The sequence below is a fragment of the Felis catus genome, chromosome E1 (genome assembly GCF_018350175.1).
Source record: "Felis catus isolate Fca126 chromosome E1, F.catus_Fca126_mat1.0, whole genome shotgun sequence".
NCBI classification, from domain to species: Eukaryota; Metazoa; Chordata; class Mammalia; order Carnivora; family Felidae; genus Felis; species Felis catus.
The window spans coordinates 20,486,166-20,504,821 of NC_058381.1; the positions used below are offsets into that span (position 1 = coordinate 20,486,166).

Sequence of the window (18,656 nt, forward strand, 5' to 3'; positions counted from 1 at the left end):
CCGAGCGCGGGGGACCGCGGGCCCGAGCCGCGGCGCGCATTGCGGAGGGAGGGCGGGGAGCGCAGGAGCCGCCGCCTGCCGGGTAAGCCTGCGCCCCGCGGCCGCCCGCTGCCCCCGAGGAGCCGGGGCCGGGGTCGGGGTCGAGGCCGCGCGCGGTGTCGAGGCGGGGGTCCCCGGGCGCCTCCCGCCGGCGCACGGGCCCCTCCCGCCGCCGTCCGGACCGCAGCGGCCGCGGCAGGCGGGCGGGGGGTGCTGCAGTGGAGGCGGCCGGGCTGCGGCGCGGGGGCGCAGGGGCGCGGGGCCGGGGCCAAGTCCGCGGGGGCCGCCTGGGCCAGGGTGGAGGAGCGCGGCGCCGAGCCCCGCCTGGTGCTGAGAACCATCTTGTTTTCCACGCAGATCCGAAGGGGCAGCACGCGCCCCCGGGAGCGCCCCCGCCTCCTGCCCGGGGCCGCCGCGGGCTCGCTGAGCTGTCTTCTCCCTCCGGCCGGCAGGCTGGGCGCACAGGGGCGCGGGCCCCCGCCCGGCGCGCAGCGGCACCATGGGCACGGTGCTGTCCCTGTCCCCCAGCTACCGGAAGGCCACGCTGTTTGAGGATGGCGCGGCCACGGTGGGCCACTACACGGCCGTGCAGAACAGCAAGAACGCCAAGGACAAGAACCTGAAGCGGCACTCCATCATCTCCGTGCTGCCTTGGAAGAGGATCGTGGCCGTGTCGGCCAAGAAGAAGAACTCCAAGAAGGTGCAGCCGAACAGCAGCTACCAGAACAACATCACGCACCTCAACAATGAGAACCTGAAGAAGTCGCTGTCGTGCGCCAACCTGTCCACGTTCGCCCAGCCCCCACCGGCCCAGCCGCCCGCACCCCCTGCCAGCCAGCTCTCGGGCTCCCAGACCGGGGTCTCCTCCTCGGTCAAGAAGGCCCCGCATCCTGCTCTCACCTCCGCAGGGACGCCCAAACGTGTCATCGTCCAGGCGTCCACCAGCGAGCTGCTGCGTTGCCTGGGCGAGTTTCTCTGCCGCCGGTGCTACCGCCTGAAGCACCTGTCCCCCACGGACCCTGTGCTCTGGCTGCGCAGCGTGGACCGCTCGCTGCTTCTGCAGGGCTGGCAGGACCAGGGCTTCATCACGCCGGCCAACGTGGTCTTCCTCTACATGCTCTGCAGGGACGTCATCTCCTCCGAGGTGGGCTCGGACCACGAGCTCCAGGCCATCCTGCTGACCTGCCTGTACCTCTCCTACTCCTACATGGGCAACGAGATCTCCTACCCGCTCAAGCCCTTCCTGGTGGAGAGCTGCAAGGAGGCCTTTTGGGACCGCTGCCTCTCCGTCATCAACCTCATGAGCTCCAAGATGCTGCAGATCAACGCCGACCCACACTACTTCACACAGGTGTTCTCCGACCTGAAGAATGAGAGCGGTCAGGAGGACAAGAAGCGGCTCCTCCTCGGGCTCGATCGGTGAGCCCTGTAGCCCGCATCCTGGCTCAAGGATTCAATTCATTTTTAAAAATTTATTATTAAGCAAATCAGATTTTGTGTACAGTATGTGTCTAGCAAAGCCACCGAGGGCCTGTCCCTTCCCACCTTCTCTCCTTGGGGTTTTCCTCAGCCCTGCTGAGAACTCTGGGCGCTTTTGAACTCCCGAACCTTGTGCAAAACCCAGAAGATGTATCCGGAGCCACCCAGGCCACCGACCTCTCAACTTTGGGGAATTCAAAGGACTGACCTGCCTCTGCCACCTGTGCCCTTGCTGGACCAGGGCAGGTGAGGCTGCCCGCTGCGTCTGGCATGGGAGCCGGAGGTGGAGGGGGGGGCCTCTGGCCAGTTGGCCCAGGGAGCAGTTGGCATTTCCGGTTGGAGGTCCTTTTCTGGCTCCTGTTTTGGGTCGTCCATTCTCCCAGAGGCGTGTGGAACTCGCCGCCCTGACCGAGCCACGAGTGGGGTTGTGAAGGCCGGATGCCCGCCACCCGGGGACCACTCTTCAATCATGGAGAAGCCGGCCGGGTACAAAGATTGCGTCCTGTCGTTTGGCCGCACACGACCCTGGTTTGCTCTTTTTTCTTTTTTAGGGAGAAGGGCTTTCCTTTAGTGAAGACACAGAACTTGCCCCCTGGCCACCCCTTGTCCCCTGCTCCCAGCCATGTTGGTGGTGTTGGTCAATGAGCTGGTTTGACTCATGAAGTTCTTTGATTTGGGGTCCTAGCTAAAGGAGTGGGGTGGAGCTAGGGACAGTTCCTTTCCTGGGGGAATTTTTCATTTGACTAATGCAGCTTACTCACCCTGTGGCGGAGGCCAGGGCAGCTGCAGGTGCCCATTACCAACAGCCTGCCTTCCGGGCAGGTGGGGGAGTCGTGCCCGAGACCAGCCAGTGCCCACCTAAGGGCTAAGGCCTCTTGCCGGTGCACGTGACATTTTGGTCCACAGAGCTGGGGCGAGGGGGTGATGTCAGGGATCAGGGTGATGTGGTAGTGATTGCAACCCCCCACCCCCTTCCTCACCCCTGTTCATTTAAAGCTGTTTCCAAACAGTTCAGTTTCTTCTGAAGACGAAGCCTTGCCCTGCAAGGCCCGAGGAGACCACTGGATCTTGGAGACAATTCCAAGACGGGAGTAACGCTCCTGCTTGCTTCCGAAGCCTGCTGATTCTGCGCCTGATCATTTGCAGCTGCTGCTTGGGGTTTCCGCCTCACCCTAGCGGCTGTGAGAACACGCAATGTGTGCTTAATCAGTTTCCTTTCTGATTCTCCCAGATTTGGTGGCTTGGGACTTGGGAGAGGAGCGGGAGAAGGGAGCCAGTCTTCCTCCATGGCCCGGCACTCCGGCTTTGGGGAACAAAGAGCAACGTGAAGCCGCTCTGGAGACTTCTCTCTTCCAGTCCCAGTCCAACCCCCACCTCTCCCCCCCGCCCCCCCCCCCCCCCCCCGGGGAGCGCTGGCATGGGGGGGGCCGGGGGAAGGCAGAGGGTCCTTTGACACAGGATTAGGTTCCAGGTGGCTGCTGGTTTCGGCACAAACACTACTGAAATTGACGCTTAACAAGAGAAAGCTGTGAAACTGAGGCCCCGGTTTAAGAGGAGCGTTCGGTTCCCAGACCAGAGGAGGAGGGCCTGCCCCGTGCTGGGAGGGCGTTTGCTCGGCTGCGCCTCAAGGCCCACGGAGCCCTCCCGGGGCCTGCCAGATAACCTGCCGTGGAGCTGGAAGGAAGCTGCGGCTGCCCGCACTGCTGGCGCAGACTGGCCGCTGCCTGGGCGGAGCCGTCGCACGGCCTGTCTGTTCAGATCCCGCCGCCACGTGCGACCTGAGGTAGGAGGCCCTCGGGGGCGGCAGGCCCTGGCGGCTTGGAAAAGGGAGGTTCGGGTGCCGAGGCTCAAGAGGAGGGGGCGCGTGTCCGTAGTCCACTCGTTGGGCGGCTGAACTTGGCCTGAAACTGTGCAGTTAAGTTGCATCCCCAGGATTCCGGTTTTGTGCGTTTCCTTCTCTTTCTCCGTATTTATTTTTTTATTTCTTGGAGGAGGTGCAAATTTCAGGAGTGGTCGGGGACTTAAGGAAATAAGTCTGTGGTCCGCGCCACCACCCCCCACCCCCCCCCCCCCAGTGTGAAGCCTGCCACGTTTCTCCTCCCTGCCCTTGCGCCGGTCAGGATCGTGTGAAGGAACCCATGTACTTGAGCGTGCAGGCAGTGAACCCATTTGACATGCTGCTATGAAGACTACTTTTAGAACAACAATTAAAAAAAAAAAAAAGAAAAAAAAAACTAACCTACGGAAAAAAAAAAAAACAAAACCCTTTATTCTTTAATTGTTGCTTTTACAGTGATATTGTGCATGCGAACCAGGAGCATTTTGTGTCTTAAGAAAAATAATCTTAGAACAGATGGCTGTGAGCATTACACCCGTCGACAGAACAAGTCACAGGAATAATAGTTCAGGATTTGGTTTTCCTCTTTTTCTTGTAAACCTGAAGGGTTGATATATTCTTTCCATACATTATTAGAATCTAGTTTTGTTCCAAAGTTGTTAAACTTGCAATGAAAAGAAAATGTGCCATTTTTTTTCCCACTCGGAATTATTCATAGCTGTATATTTGAAACTGCTAATTATGCGTGCGGTGTATGTTCTTAGTGCAGTTTGTTCTGTAGTTCCTCTTTGACCAAACCGTGGGTATTGTTAACATTAATTTATATTTGTCTCATCCTGTATGTGTGTGTGTAGTGTGTTTGTAAGTATGTGTGGTTTATAATCTGACAAGGTCATGAAGCTCAGTTTGGCTGTAATTTAATTCCCCTTCCCTTATTTTTATTTATTTTTGTACTGTGCTGATTAAATAAAATGCACTGACCATCCATTACATAGGCCTCTTTTTGTGGGCATGCCATTCACGAGTGGGGGTGGCGGGGGGGCTAGTAGAAATGATTCCTCCGCTCCAAACGTAATTGGATTTGTGTTATGGGTTGTGGGGGGAGAGGAGGGAGGTCAGGGCTCAGGGCAAGGGCTTAACCAGTGTGTTCAAAGTTAAGGTGATTAAGAGAGAAGCACAGGTGAAGTCAACTCTGGCTTAGTCGGGCATCGGGGGCAGGAGTTGCTCCTCAGAGGCTCCCTTGGCTCTGCGGAGCTGGGTGACAGGGCCCTGCGGCCAGGGGGTTGGGGGGCGGGGAGGAGCAGGCCTAGGCGTGTCCTGGGGAGGGGCTGGCTAAGGCTCCCGAAGGGGCACCAGACCCAAGACCCCATTTATGGGGCTTGGCTCTGAGGCTGCTGCCCCCACATGTCCCAGGCCAGGCTCTGCTCAGCGCCCGTCGCCGGGATGCCGGGATGCTTCCTCTCTGGCCAGCGCGTGTGGAGGGGTGTCTGTGTGGCTCGGCCCTGCCAGTTTAGTTCTGTGCAGGTTTCCAAGAGTGACCAATCCAGCCCTGGGGCTCCTAGATCAGCAGCCACCATGGCCCATGATTGTGGCAAGGGTGGCGGCTACATGGCCACTGCTCTGTGCCCACTCCTGCCACCCGCCTAAGCTTCAGGGCCTAGGGCAGCATGGACTCCAGCCTCCCCAGGACCTGCACCCCATGATCCGGAGGTGCCCCTGGACACTAGGAAGGCATTTCCACCCAGCTTGTACCTTGAGAGCTGTCAGCTTTGTGATCGAGGCCACGGACTTTTCTCAGGGCGTCTCCCTTGGTCTGAGTCACAGAAGCGGGGCTGCACGTGCTTCTCCCCCCTCCCCCCCCCGCCCCAGCTCCCCCCCCTCCCCCGCCCCATGATGGTGACCAGGTGGCTCCTGGGTGTGGGGATGCTCTGCCATCTCTGCACCTAGCTCACCTGCAGCCCCCGCCCCCACTCTGTCCTGAGAGGTCCCGATGCCTCCGGCTCATTCTCCTGCCACCCCCATGGTCCCCAGCCGGCCGCTGTGGGCATCGGAGCCCTTCCTTCACGTACGCGCTTGGACTTCAGTCATGGTGAACCAGGTGAACTTCGAGCCTAGCGCACGGGCCTCAAAATGGTGGAACAAAATGCTTCTATTGAACGCTGCCGCCTCCTGGTCTTCCCACAAATTTCTTCTTGCTAGCTGTTTAATATTTTTGTTCAGAAGCCTCCAGTAAATTACCCTCCATTTTACCTTATTTGTGCCTCATGCTCCCTCCCATCCCCTGGGATAACAGCTTTTTACCAGCTGAAATGTCACAATTGTAGGTATAGTTCTCAATTACAGATAAGCAGGACACCTTTAAAAATAAGATTTAATGCTTTATTGCTCTTGATGGTAAATCAAAATATGCTCTAGAAATAAAGTTAATTTAATGGAAAATAGGAATAAACGCAGCAAACCATAAAACTGCATTTAATTAGATCAAGAGAAACACTTCATTGCATACAATCACTGTGTCCTCGGGCTCTCCCCGGGCACCCAGGAAGCATGACTGAGACCACACCCTCAGTTCCTGGTCATTCTTTCCTCCCACGTGCTGGGATAGGACATCACGAGAAAGTGCTTGTCGACCGCTCTCGGCGGGAGGCCCCTGCGCTGGGCCGGGGAGCCACAGGCGGCCCTGGAAGGCAGGAGAAAGGACTCCAGCCTCAGAGAAACCCTCATTGGCATGTTCCATTTCGGTGTGTCTAAAACATACCTGTGCACATATCTAGCGTAAAGCAACAGGTGTGGGGAAGTCAGTGGAAAGGAGAGGCGCCGTTCCAGTTAGGATGGTTCAACTAGTGTCAAGGTGATTGGCAAAACTCTGTTGCTAAACCAGGCTGATGGCACCTCTGTGCTGTGCAGGCAGCGGACCAGGCTTCGAGAATGAGAATGGGTGTCGGAGGACAGGATGCCAAGAGGACTTTTTGTTGCAAACTGCACGGGGTGCGGATGTTTACAGACCCTGGGAAGTCGGGGCTGGGGGCGTGTGTGCATGAGAGCAGGCTGCTGGGACCACCTGGGGGTCAGCCAGGTGACCATGTCAGGCACAGGACGCTGTGCTCAGGCACTTGGTGTGTTTTGCAGCGTCAGTGTGGCAGGTCGGGAGCGTGGCGGGGTTGGGGGGGGGGAAGCGGGTGGGGGGTAGGGTGCGGGCAGCGTCTGTGGCAGAAAGTGAAGAAAACAGCACGTCCCTTTGACACCCTGCCGGTCTCCTCCTGAGCCGTGGGCTCACCCTCAGCGCCCTCCCCACACGGCGTGTCCCAAGTCCCTCCTTTTAAGGCTCCTGGCCTGGAGGCCTGGGCTGCCCAGAGGCTCGGGGCGGAGTCCTCAGCTGTGGCCTAGGAGCAGGGCGGTCTCAGGAAGGCATGTGAGGCGCCCGTGCTTTCGGCCGGGCACGGACCGGCAAGACGGTGGCCCTCTCCCGGCGCGAGGTCTGTGTGCCCAGCCCGGGCCCCAGCTGCGGCGGGGGGTGTATGCAGGGCAGGGTGGGCATCCTGGCCTGGCCTGCAGTGCCAGGACCCCCCAACTCTGTTTCTGTCACTCTGCCCCTCTGGCCCCGGTCCTCATTCTCCAAGTAAGTAGGAAACAGAGGTGTGGGAAGGGGAAAACATCCCAACTCCCCCCCCCCCCCCCCCCAAGCACTCACTCCCTGGCTCCCGTGACTCCGTTTTCTTATTGGTGTTCTGACAGGAGTGTGGGCACCACAGACGCAGTATCGGATGAGCAGCCCTGCAAGCCGCACCGTGTCCGTGTGCAACCACCACGGGCCCAGGCCGTGTGGTAAAGGAAGCTGGCCTTTGGAGCACCTGCTCCCTCTCGGAGAGGTGGCCTCGGGCCCCGGGGCACCCGGCTGGGGTGCCAGCTGTCAGCTCCTGGGCTGAGGGGCCGGCCCTGCAGCTGAACCTGCTCACCTGGTGGCTTTGGCTGACCGCTGGGGGAGGGGCTCCGCCGAGGAGCGCTGAGCGAGGTCCTGGGGCGGGGGTGGGGGGGGCTGCGGTCACCTTGGGGGAAAGAGGGGTGGCAAGCTGGACTCACGGAGGGAGCAGGGCTCCATCCCCGGCCAGTCCCCCAGGGGAGCACGTTTTTGGTTGGGGACATCGCGTCCACCCCTCGCAGGCCGGGTCGCTGGTCAGCGGGTCAGGGCACACTGACCTGACCTGGCCAGGGGGCGCAGGGAGGGCAGAGGCTTCTCTGACTCCAGGCACCATCAAGTTGTCTCCGAGGGTATGAGCCCAGGGCTCCGTGGCAGGGCACCGGGGTCTTGGGTTTGTGGAGTGAGGACCGTGGAAAGTTGGGGCAGAGGAGGATGGAGACCAAAGGCAGAAAGGCAGCAAGGAGACCTCAGGGGAGGAGCCTTGGAGGAGGCAGAAGAGGGCTGGGCTCCAAGCACAGACCCTCCTGAGCTGGTTTGAAGCGGGCAGCAGCGGGCAGTCAGCAATTAGACGGGGGCCTGCGATGCGGAGCGGCTGGGGGGGGCCGCCCGGCTCTGCGGCCCCCGCGCCCTGGCGAGGCCTCCCCGGTGAGCGGTCAGTTCCCGGGCACGCTGAGGATGAAGCCCGAGCGGTTCTTGGTGAAGTCGGGCTCCGGCTGGTTGAGCCGCGTCTCCACGGAGACCGTGCACTTCTTCCCGTGCAGGCTGCACTGCACGGGGTTGGTGACGTTGACTTGAAGGTGGCGCTTCTCACTGGAAGAACCGAAAAGAGAAAGCCCAGACGGGCAGTTAGCAGGCAGCCGGAGTGGGGTGTGCTTCCCTGGCAACCCCTGGGGCCGGCCGATCGCTGAGCTGCTGTGGGCCTCGCGGGTGCCCTGGGGTCACGGTCCCAAGTGCTGCCCCCGGAGAGGGCGAGGGCGGCCAAGGCCAGGGCTGGGCTGCAGCCTCAGGCCAGAGCCAGCAGCCAGCAGCCATCAGGGGCCTGCTGCCCGGCTCTGCAGCACCTGGCCTGTAGGGCTGGACCGGAGCGGGAAAACGTGGTGGCACCGGGGCCGCCGAGGCTCTGGCCTCAGGCTGAGGGCCTTGTCGGGAGGGGCGTGGGGTTCTGATTCGGGACGACTGGTTGTCTTTGGTGGCAACTGGGAGGCGCGTCCAGGGGTGACTGGAGGTTCTTGCCCGCGCGCCCTCCCTGCCCAGAGGAATGGCTTCCAGGAGTCCCACCCCGGCTGTGCCCAGCGGAGAGAGGCGCCTTCTGTCCATCCGCTCACTCCTGCTGGCTCAGCCCCGGCGCCTGGGCTCATGTCCCTTCAGCTGCTTTGTGCCTGAGAGATGCAAGGGGTTAAGAGGAAGGCCTGCGGCATCTGTAGGTGCTGGCCTGGTGCAGCAGGGCCCCCCGGGCCCCTGCCCTTGCGCCGCGGAGGACGGACGCAGCCGAGGCGTTTCAGGCTTCCTCCCGCCCCTTTCCCGCCTGCTCTCTCATGGGGTGTGTCCCACGGGCAGACAGTGGATCAGGAAGAGACCTGAGGTTATCACTTGTGGGCATTAGGTGTCTTAATACTTAATGTCTTGCCGGCTGCAGCTAAAACCTTGGCTTAGCTATTTTTAATCAGACTTGGACATAAAAATAGAGTCCACCAGAGGCAGTGACTCAGGCAAGGCTGGGTTCCTGGGGGAGCCAGGGCTGCTGTGCAGGGTCGAGGTGTGGGGCCCCGAGACCCTCGTCCCGCTGTCGGGCTGGCCCAGGGCAAGCCAAGCCCCTGCGCTCAGCTCTGCCCGCAGCTGGAGATGCCTCCGGGACCCCGAGCCTGCACCTACCAGGGCTTGGTCAGCCTCCGTGTCCCTCTTGTCACCCTGCCACAGCCTCTGGGCACCTCTGGCCGGAATCATGTCCCCTGGGGATGTCTCCCTTCTGACCCTGGCAGAGGCCTCCCCTTTGGCCTTCCCTCAGTGCACTGCTGGGGACAGCCTCTGCCTCCCGCCTTCTGTGTCTGCGCCTCTCCTCCCCATGGTACAGCAGTGTGCACACAGTAGGTTCTAGATGCACCTGGGGGACTCAGACCTGGGGAAATGGCTCTAACAGGGCCACATTCCAAACACTGAGGTGGGGGATGGGATGCACCAGCCACCCCCACGTTCTTGTCTTGGTACAACTGGGACATTGCTACTTTCAATAGGGCCCTTCGGACTCCAGACCCTTCCCAGCACCCTGAGTACAGTATCTGCAGAGAGCTGCCCCCGACTTCACTCCTCCTCCCTCTTTTGGGCTCTGGGTGTCTCCAGTATCTGCTCTGCAGTCTTGGTGCAGGGTCGAGGCCGGTGGGAAACCTAAGAGGAGTGAATGGCTACCGTGGAACGGGTCACAGGGTAGCAACGCCCGACTTTGCCTTGAAAACGGAGGCCCCGGTGCAGGGCTGCAGGACAGAGAAAACCGCAGAGAACCAGTGCTCCGATTTGCTTCTCCCCACACTGGGCGGGGCTGGGAGTTTCTGTCCCAGCCTTTCTGTGTCCCAATCGGGGAGCAGTCCCAGCACGGGTACTGGTCTCCGCTTTTAGAATGAGAGCCCCTGGAGGGCAGGGAGGCCCTATGGGGCTCACACACCGCACTGTGTGCACAGGGACGCTCCCCAGGTGCTGTCGGGGGACATGTACATTTGTAGCTGCACTGCCGTCATGGGCTCACAGGGCCACCATGCCGTGCGGGCTCATGTCCTCTGCTCGGCCGGCTGCTTCCTCCCAGGAGCACATCTCTGCCAACCTCAGGTGCTCCCTGTAGCCTCGTAAGTGCCGGGCACGACTGGTTGCGATCCTTGTAGGGCTCCAGAAGGGAGGCCTGCTACTTAGCAAAGGAATATTCCGTACTGTCGCCTTAAGTGACAGTCTGTGCCTGTGCTTCTGCTCCTTCCCGTGGCATAGCACTGAGTGGCCCTGCCCTGATTCCCAGCCTATCTTCATGGGGTGCTGAGGGGTTTTCCCAGAAGAGGGGGGTGAGGGGTTACATGTAATGCTTTTTAAGTATTTATTTATTTTGCGAGAGAGAGAACAAAAGAAGGGGAGGGGCAGAGAGAGAGAGAGGAAGAGAGAATCCAAAGCAGGCTCCCCACTGTCAGCGCAGAGCCCAGTGCGGGGCCCGAACCTGTGAACCGCAAGATCATGACCTCAGCTAAAAACAAGGGTCAGACACTTAACCGACTGAGCCACCCAAGCGCCCCTACACATGATGCTTTTAGAACAGAACAACATTGCAACAGAACAACATTGGCTGGAGGAAGAACCAACTTTCTGGTCTCAAGAGCTGGGCTAAGCCATCATCTGCCGGTGCCATCCGTACACGGCCATCGACAGGTGACAAAGGAAGATGACGTGGTTCCTCAGTAAGTCACACATAGAATTATTACCACGTGACCTGGCGATCCCTTCCACTCCCGGAGATCTATCCGAAAGAACCAAAAGCAGATGTTCACACAACATGTACAGGAATGTTTATGACAGCATTATTTACAGTAAACAAACGGCAGGACCAATCCGAATCTCTACCAACTGATGAAGGGACAAAGTGTATCCATTCGATGAAGTGTTATTCAGGAAGTACTGACACAGGCTACAACATGGATGAACCTTGAAAACATGCCAAGTGAAAGAAGCCATGTAGTGTAGAATCCCACTTACAAGAAATGTACAGAGTTCCCAAATCCATAGAGACAGAAACAGGAGTGGGGCGGATAGGGACTGCTTCCAGGCTTTGGGAGGATGAGAATATTCTGGAACTAGACAGTGGTAATGGTCGCACAGCACCGTGAATGTGCTGAATGTGACTAATGGTAAATTTACGTGTCTTTTACAACAATAAAAAAAAAAGTGGATCGATCTAAAGGAAACCTAAGAACTTGCCTTCAAACCACGTTTTCTTTTCTCATTTCAAGCTCAACTGAAATGGTTTTAAGACCAGCGAGGGGGTGCTTGTGCCTGTGCTGGAGACAGGACGGTAGCTGGGTACAAGCGGCAGACAGGAAGCGGACATTCCGGAAGGGTCATCTGACCTCTCTTGCTGGAGCTTCCCCACATTGGAGACCTTCATAAAGCTCGAGCACCTTCTTCATTTTGTAGAGAAAGGAGAGATTTAATAGGTGGGGGCAGGGTATCTCCCCCTGATGGCACGCCAAGCCAATGACAGCTGCCGTTGGAGGCTGGCTGCAAGGGGGAGGGGCTTTTTTCCTCCCCATCTTCTGTTACAGGATTTAATGGCTCAGCAAACTCTGGAATTCGGGGACTTTCATCTTGTTTCATCTGTTCTAAGCCATCACTGCCGGCAAATGGCCTTTATCAAATTACGTTCCTTCGTTTTGCACCTAGGCTCCCGTCCTCATGAGAGAAATCTGTGGATAAACGCAAGACCCAATCCATGGGGGCCCCCAAGTGAGCCCTGTATTTTTTGTAGGGCCTGCACAGAGCAGGGCAACAAAAGTCTCCCCGGGGGCTGCACCGGCCCAGAAAATGTCTCCTCTCGTCCAGCCCCGCTCGGCTGGGACGTGGAGACGCCCACCCACTGGTCTGCTCCGATGCCCCCCAGGACTCGCAGAAGCGAACGGGCCAGCTACTCTTCTCAGCGGCGTTGCTGGCATCCCCTGCTGCAGTGGTGACCCTGTGCTGCTAAATGCACTTTGAAGGGAAATGGAACGGGAGAGGGGGGCAGGGCAGGGCACTGCCTGTGAACGCGTCCTCTGGGGGCTGGCGAGGTGTTCCCGAGAATGTGAGGCTAACGCTACGCGCTCCCGTGTTTGCTCACAGGACGTGGCGGGAAGAAGCTCGCCTGGCACCGAGCACAGGCAGGTTGTAAACGGACGCTTCTCACAGTCATCAGAGGTGTAGCAAGCGTGCCGTGACGGGCCCCAGGGTCCCCGGGTCGGGCCATTCAGCCAGGCGCAAACGCGGAGGCTCGGGTGCTCGCGGGGGCAATGCCACGGAAGGGGCGACTGGAGCTCGTGTGTGTAGCTGCGTCACTTCAGGAAGCAAGGCCCGCTGCTCGTGTCAGACCACAGAGGCCTAGGAAGTGCTACTTCTTTCTCAAAACCCGGCTCTAGGAAGTGCTACTTCTGTTTTTGCCGGGGCCGAGTGGCTCCTTGGACTGCGGTCACTTCTAAAGCGAGTCTAACGGTCCAGCGCCATGCGGTCCTGAGAGTGGGGGTGTCCCACCTCCTGGTCTACCGAGTCGAGTCCCGTTCGAGTTTGCCTCTGGTGAGGTATGGGGTCACCACTTCTTTGTGGAAGATAAAGCTCCCCTTGTCATCGCGTGGCTCTCCACAGGCAGCTTGTCCCAAGGCCCCCCGCCCCTCCCCAGCCTGGCGCCCGCCTCCACAGCACTGAACCGGTGGGCAGAAACCCCACGTGCCCTACTTGTGGCCCTGCCTCTGCTCTCTCTGCCCTGGCCACCATCACCCTTTTAAAAAAAAAAAATTTGTTTTTAATGTTTATTTCTGAGACAGAGACAGAGCACGAGCGGGGGAGGGGCAGGAGAGAGAGGGGGAGACAGAATGTAAAGCAGACTCCAAGCCCTGAGCTGTCAGCACAGAGCCCAACTCGGGGCTCGAACCCATGAACCACGAGATCATGACCTGAGCCGGAGTCAGATGCTTAACCGACTGAGCCACCCAGGTGCCCCAAGGCACTCCCATTCTTGACGGGGTGACAGGCACACACGAACACCCTGTGATTCGCATGGGATGCATGCAGGAGGGCCACGTGGTGACATCAGACTGGCACCTCAGAAGAAGGGGGACTCCTGCAGGAGCAAACTTACTCCTTAAGTATTGTTTTATCTTTAGTCCCTTTCATCTCAGACATTACCCCACAGTAGTGTCACCCATGCCTGTGGTTTCGATGACAGTTACCCAGTCAGCGTCCCCAGCCTAGCATGAGGTCCAAGCACATATCTGCGGCCACCTGCTAGACAAACGCCCTGAGCTGCACCGACAGCTGGGTCTTCCTGTGTCCAACACTGAGCTATCGTCTCGGACCTTTCCCCCAAACTGGTCCCCTCCTCTTGTCACACCCACGACTGCAAGAGTGGTCATCATCTACCTGGTCACGAGACCCGCAAGCCGGGAGTCAGCCTGGATCCCTCCTCTCCCTCTGCTGCCCGCAGCCAGTCACCACGCTCTGTTCACCGAGCTTTCTCGGTTTCTCTCCACTGCCACCATCCCAGCCCAGGACTCAGCCCTGCTGAAGCCTCCCGATGGATTCCTCTGCCTTCGGTTTGCCCCACACCCCACTTCAAACCTGTCCTCCACCTTGCCCTCAGACATATCTCCTCAAGGCACAAAAGGAGCCCGTTACTCCCCTGCTGAAACCCCTTCTGTCATTCCCCAGAGCTTTCGAGAACTGCCCGCCCCCGCCCCGGGCTGAGCCGAGTGTCCCCTGTGTCCACTGCTCTCTCGCGGCTCCGAGTGTGCAACGGTGCTGTGCTGGTTCCAGCAGCACGATCGGAGCTCACAATGGCCCTGATGCTTACCAGGGTCTAGAAACATGAACGAAATTCCACCGAAAGAATCTTTAAAATCAAAGTGGAGGCTGAAAGAAGGAAACGATGACCTCCAGGAGCTGCAAGGAAGGAGGGGACAGGAGGCCACTGTGAGAGGGAGGGTCCTGCAGATGCCAAGGTGGGGACATGCTGGCTTGAGCAGGAGACATGCCCACACGGGCCACATGGGAGGGGAACTGGGTCTGAGGTCTGGAATGAGGCTGAGCCCTTGCAGGCTGCCGGATCCAGAAAAAGGTCACCCGAGTCTGCCTTCTAGCCTGGCAAAGTGGGAAGACACACGGTTTTCCAGTAAAGACTGGAACCCTCAAGGTGTCTTCACTAAACCTCTTGAAAAGCAAACCCCACTGCAGATCACCAAAGGCAACGACCAAACTTTCAGAACTCCCACAGGGAAAAGACACATTCCTTGCAAAGGTACAGACCTTTTCATCAAATGTGAGAAAATCATGAAAACACAGACTCTTCTAAGTGTTTAAGGAAAATAACCACCAACCTAGAATCATCGAGCATGAGGGCAAAAACAAAGACTTTCTCAGACACCAAGGTAAATTTAAACAAGCATTCACTGTATGCATGTATGTATGAATAAATAAATATGACTAACTTTGGGGGTTCAACCCAACACTGATCTAAAGTCCTGGAAAACAACAACATGAGAGATGGGGTGATGGTCCAAGGGAGGCATTTGGAGGGCCTTCATCATCTGGGAGGAGGGTAGGGACGCTGATGAACTTTAGATTTCCTAAGACCTGCGCGGGTGTGAAGAAAACTAATGGTAAACAAGAATGTTCGACGGAAACATGCAACTCTGGAAGAAGTGGAAGGAAGGGGGAGAGAAACTCTGCCTCATCTAATGCAAGGCAGAAAACAGGAACCAAAGCAGCCAAGAAGCAACATGGGAACAAGAAATCACTAGCCTGGATGTGAACACCGAGGCGTGTGAACCTGTTACAAGGGACTTCTCGCATTTAATTTAGAAATGCAGCTACCTATTTGCAAGATACCCATCTAAATCATCATGACAAAGAAAAGTTAAATGACACCAGACACGAGGCAAATACGAATCACAAGAAGGCTGGCAAAAGACGCTGCCGGGAACGAACTCGTTAGGTAATTGTTTTCTAAAAAAACATTTTTTTTTAACGTTTATTTATTTTTGAGACAGAGAGAGACAGAGCATGAACGGGGGAGGGTCAGAGAGAGGGAGACACAGAATCCGAAACAGGCTCCAGGCTCCGAGCCGTCAGCACAGAGCCCGACGCGGGGCTCGAACTCACGGACCGCGAGATTGTGACCTGAGCCGAAGTTGGCTGCTCAACCAACTGAGCCACCCAGGCGTCCCAATAATTGTTTCCTTTATCAGAGAGTAGTTCAGCAGGACGGTTGTTATGATATATCTGCCATCATAGAAAATGATCTTAATGTGCTTTCCTAAAACACAGATCAGCAGACAATATTAAAAGAACATAGATTTGGGGCCCCTGGGTGGCTCAGTTGGTCAAGAGTCCGACTCTTGATTTTGGCTCGGTCACGATCTCACAGTTGGTGGGGTCGGGCTCTGTGTCGGGCTCTGCACTGGTGGTGTGGAGCCTGCTTGGGATTCTCTCTCCCTCTCTCTCGGCCCCTCCGCTGCTCACATTCTCATTCTCTCTCTCTGTCAAAATAAACTTAAAAAAAAAAAAAAAACTTTAACCAAAGAACATAGACTTGAACCCAATTAATAAGCTTGGGTGGGGGCACCTGGGTGGCTCATTCGGTTAGGCGGCCGACTTCAGCTCAGGTCATGATCTCATGGTCTGTGAGTTTAAGCCCCGCATCAGGCTCAGAGCCTGGAACCTGCTTAGGATTCTCCGTCTCCCTCTTTCTCTCTGTCCCTTCCACGCTGTGCTCTCTCTCTCAAAATTAAATAAACAATAAAAAAAATAATTTAAAAACAAGCCTGAGTGTATGTGTGTATTCACTATGCTCAACAATCGGGCACACATTAGAGAAGTGATACTGGGCACGCGGATCAGGTACTAGACCACAGAAGGAGTGCGGTAAATACCTAAGAATTACCATCAGACAGAAATTACCTTCTGACTATACTATAATAAAAATAAAGGTGAATACAGGCATACCTCAGAGACCCCGCAGGTTTGGTTGTAGACCCCATGATAAAGCAGGTCCCTGAATCTTTTGATTTCTCGGTGCGTGTAAAAGTTAAGTTTACTACTATGCTGTAGTCTACTAAAGTGGGTAATAAATAGCATTATGTCTAAAAAAATGTACATACCTGATTTAAAAAATACTTTATTGCTACAAAAATGCTAACCCTATGTGAGCTTTCAGTGAGTCACAATGTTTTCGCTGGTGGAGGGTCTTGCACAGTGTTGACGGCTGCTGACCGATCAGGGGGCCGGGTGCGAAGCCGGGGTGGCCGTGGCGGTTTCTCAAGATAAGACAATGAAGTCCGACTCTTCCTTTCACGAACAATTTCTCCGTAGCACGTGATGCTGTTCGATAGCATTTTACCCACAGTAGGACCCTCAAAATTGGAGTCAGGCCTCTGGAACCCTGCTGCTGCTTTATCAACTAGGTGTATGTCATATTCTAGATCCTCTGTTGTCATGTTGACGTCTTTGCTGGGAGTAGGTTCCGGCTCAAGAAACCACTTTCTTGGCTCAGCCGTAAGCAGCAGCTCCCCATCTGTTCCAGGTTCCTCGTGAGATGGCAGCCCTTCAGCCCCACCCTCAGGCTCCACTTCTGACTTTCATCCTCCCGCTATCGTACCACATCTCCACTGAAGTCTTGAACCCCTCAAGGTCCTCCAGGAGGGTGAGAATCAACTTCTCCCAAGTTCCTGTGAACATTCATATTCTGACCTTCCCATGAATCACAGATGTTCCTAATGGCATCTAGAACGGTGAATCCTTTCTAGAAGGTTTTCACTTTACTTTGCCCAGATCCCTCAGAGGAATCACTATCTGTGGCAGCCATAGCCTTCCAAAATGTATTTCTGAAATAAGACTTGAGAGTTGAAATTGCTCCTTGACCCGTCTCCATCGGCGCTCTTGGGTCACCGGGTGCTTTGTCAGGGAGCAGTCCTGTTTTGAAAGGCATCTTTTTCAGAGCACTAGGTCTGAAAAGTGGGCTTAAACTATTCAGTAAGCCATGTTGTAAACAGATGACTGTCATTGAGGCTTTGTTGTTCCATCTGTAGAGCACCGACAGAGCAGATTTAGCATAATTCTTAGGTGCCCTAGGATTTTCAAAAGGGTCAACCAGCATTGGCTTCAACTTACAGTCACCAGCTACTTTAGCCTCTAAGAAGAGAGTCAGCCTGTCCTTTGAAGCTTTGAAGCCAAGCATTGACTTCTACCTACGAAAGCCCCAGATGCATCTCCTTCCAAGAGAAGGCTATCGCACTTACACTGAAAATCTGTTTACTGCGGCCGCCTTCCAGAATGATCTTAGCTGGACCTTCTGGAGAACTTGCTGTAGCTTCTCCATCAGCACCTGCTTCACCCTGCACTTGTGTGTTACAGACATGGCTTCTTTCCCTAAACCTCATGAAGTAACTTCTCTGCCAGCTTCAAACTTTTCTTCTGCAGCGTCCTCACCTTCGTCAACCTTCACAGAACTGAAGAACCTTAGGACCTTGCTCTGGATTAGGCTTTGGCCCAAAGGAATGTGGTAGCTGGTTTGATCTTCTCTCTGGACCACTCAGACTTTCTCCAAATCAGTGATTGGCTGTTTTGATTTTCTTCCTTTCCTTTCCTTTCTTTTCCCTTACCTTTCCCTTTCCTTTCCTTTCCTTCCTTTTTTTCTCTCTTTCTCCCTCTCTTTCTCTCTTTCTTTCAAGTTTATTTATTATAAGAGAGAGACCGTGTGAGTGGGAAGCGGCAGAGAGCGAGGGGGAGAGACAGAATCTCAAGCAGGCTTCACACTGTCTGACGTAGGGCTCAAACTCACAAACCATGAGCTCATGACCTGAGCTGAAACTGAGAATCAAATGCTTACTTGAGCCACCCAGGTGCCCCTGGCTGTTTCGCTTTCTTACCATCCATGTGATCACTGGAGGAGCACTTCTAATTTCCTTCAAGCACTCTTCCTTTGCATCCACAATTTGGCTATTTGGTGAAAGAGGCCTAGCTCCAGGCCTGTCTCAGCTCTCGACAGGCCTTCCTCACTAAGCTTGATCGCCTCTAGCTTCCGATTTACACGGAGAGACGGGTGACACTTCCTTTCACCCGAACGCTTAGAGGCTACCGTAGGGTCACTAACTGCTCTAATTTCAATATCGTTGTGTCTCAGGGAATTGGGAGGCTGGGGGAAAGGATGAGAGAGACGTGGAGTGGGGGTGGGGACAGAACGCACACATCTACTTATGAATTCACCGTCTTATATGGGGCACAGTTCTGGGCACCCCATCACAATTAGAGTAGTCACATCACACAGATCACCACATCCAATACAATAATCATGACAACATCTGAGATAGCGGGAGAATTCCCAAAACGTGAGAGATACAAAGTGAGCAAGTGCTGCAGGAGAAACAGTGCCAACAGACTTGCTCGACGCCAGGTGGCCACAAACCTTCAGTTTGTAAAGAATGCGCTAGCTGCGAAGGGTAGTACAGTGAAGCCCGATAAAATGAGGTATCCCTGTGTATGTGCTTCCAAGGATCCTTAAAATTTTTTTTAATGTTTATTTCTGAGGGGGGGAGGGGCAGAGAGAAGAAGGGGGAGGGGCAGAGAGAGAGGGAGACACAGAATCCCAAACAGGCTCCAGGCTCGGAGCCGTCAGCC

General features: G+C 56.0%; 2 protein-coding genes across 5 annotated transcripts in view; one reads left to right on the forward strand and one right to left on the reverse strand.

Moving 5' to 3' along the window:
• The first annotated feature begins 417 nt into the window (after positions 1–417).
• The window catches only part of CDK5R1 (cyclin dependent kinase 5 regulatory subunit 1), a 50,552-nt gene continuing 32,313 nt past the window's right edge, over positions 418–18,656 (forward strand). Inside the window, exons 1-2 of one of the 3 annotated variants that reach the window (XM_045044204.1) lie at positions 418–3,301; positions 3,812–4,345. In XM_045044204.1, coding sequence (XP_044900139.1) covers positions 539–1,462 — 924 coding nt within the window. In that variant the 5' untranslated portion in view covers positions 418–538 and the 3' untranslated portion in view covers positions 1,463–3,301; positions 3,812–4,345. Of the gene's footprint in view, positions 4,346–18,656 lie in introns of those variants that run through there. The other 2 variants (XM_045044202.1, XM_045044203.1) reach the window with 2 other exon arrangements.
• The window catches only part of MYO1D (myosin ID), a 362,829-nt gene continuing 349,893 nt past the window's right edge, over positions 5,721–18,656 (reverse strand). For both annotated transcript variants that reach the window (XM_023244611.2, XM_019817507.3), the window contains exon 22: positions 5,721–8,084. In XM_023244611.2, the coding sequence (XP_023100379.1) occupies positions 7,928–8,084 (157 nt within the window). In that variant the 3' untranslated portion in view covers positions 5,721–7,927. The remainder of the gene's footprint in view (positions 8,085–18,656) is intronic.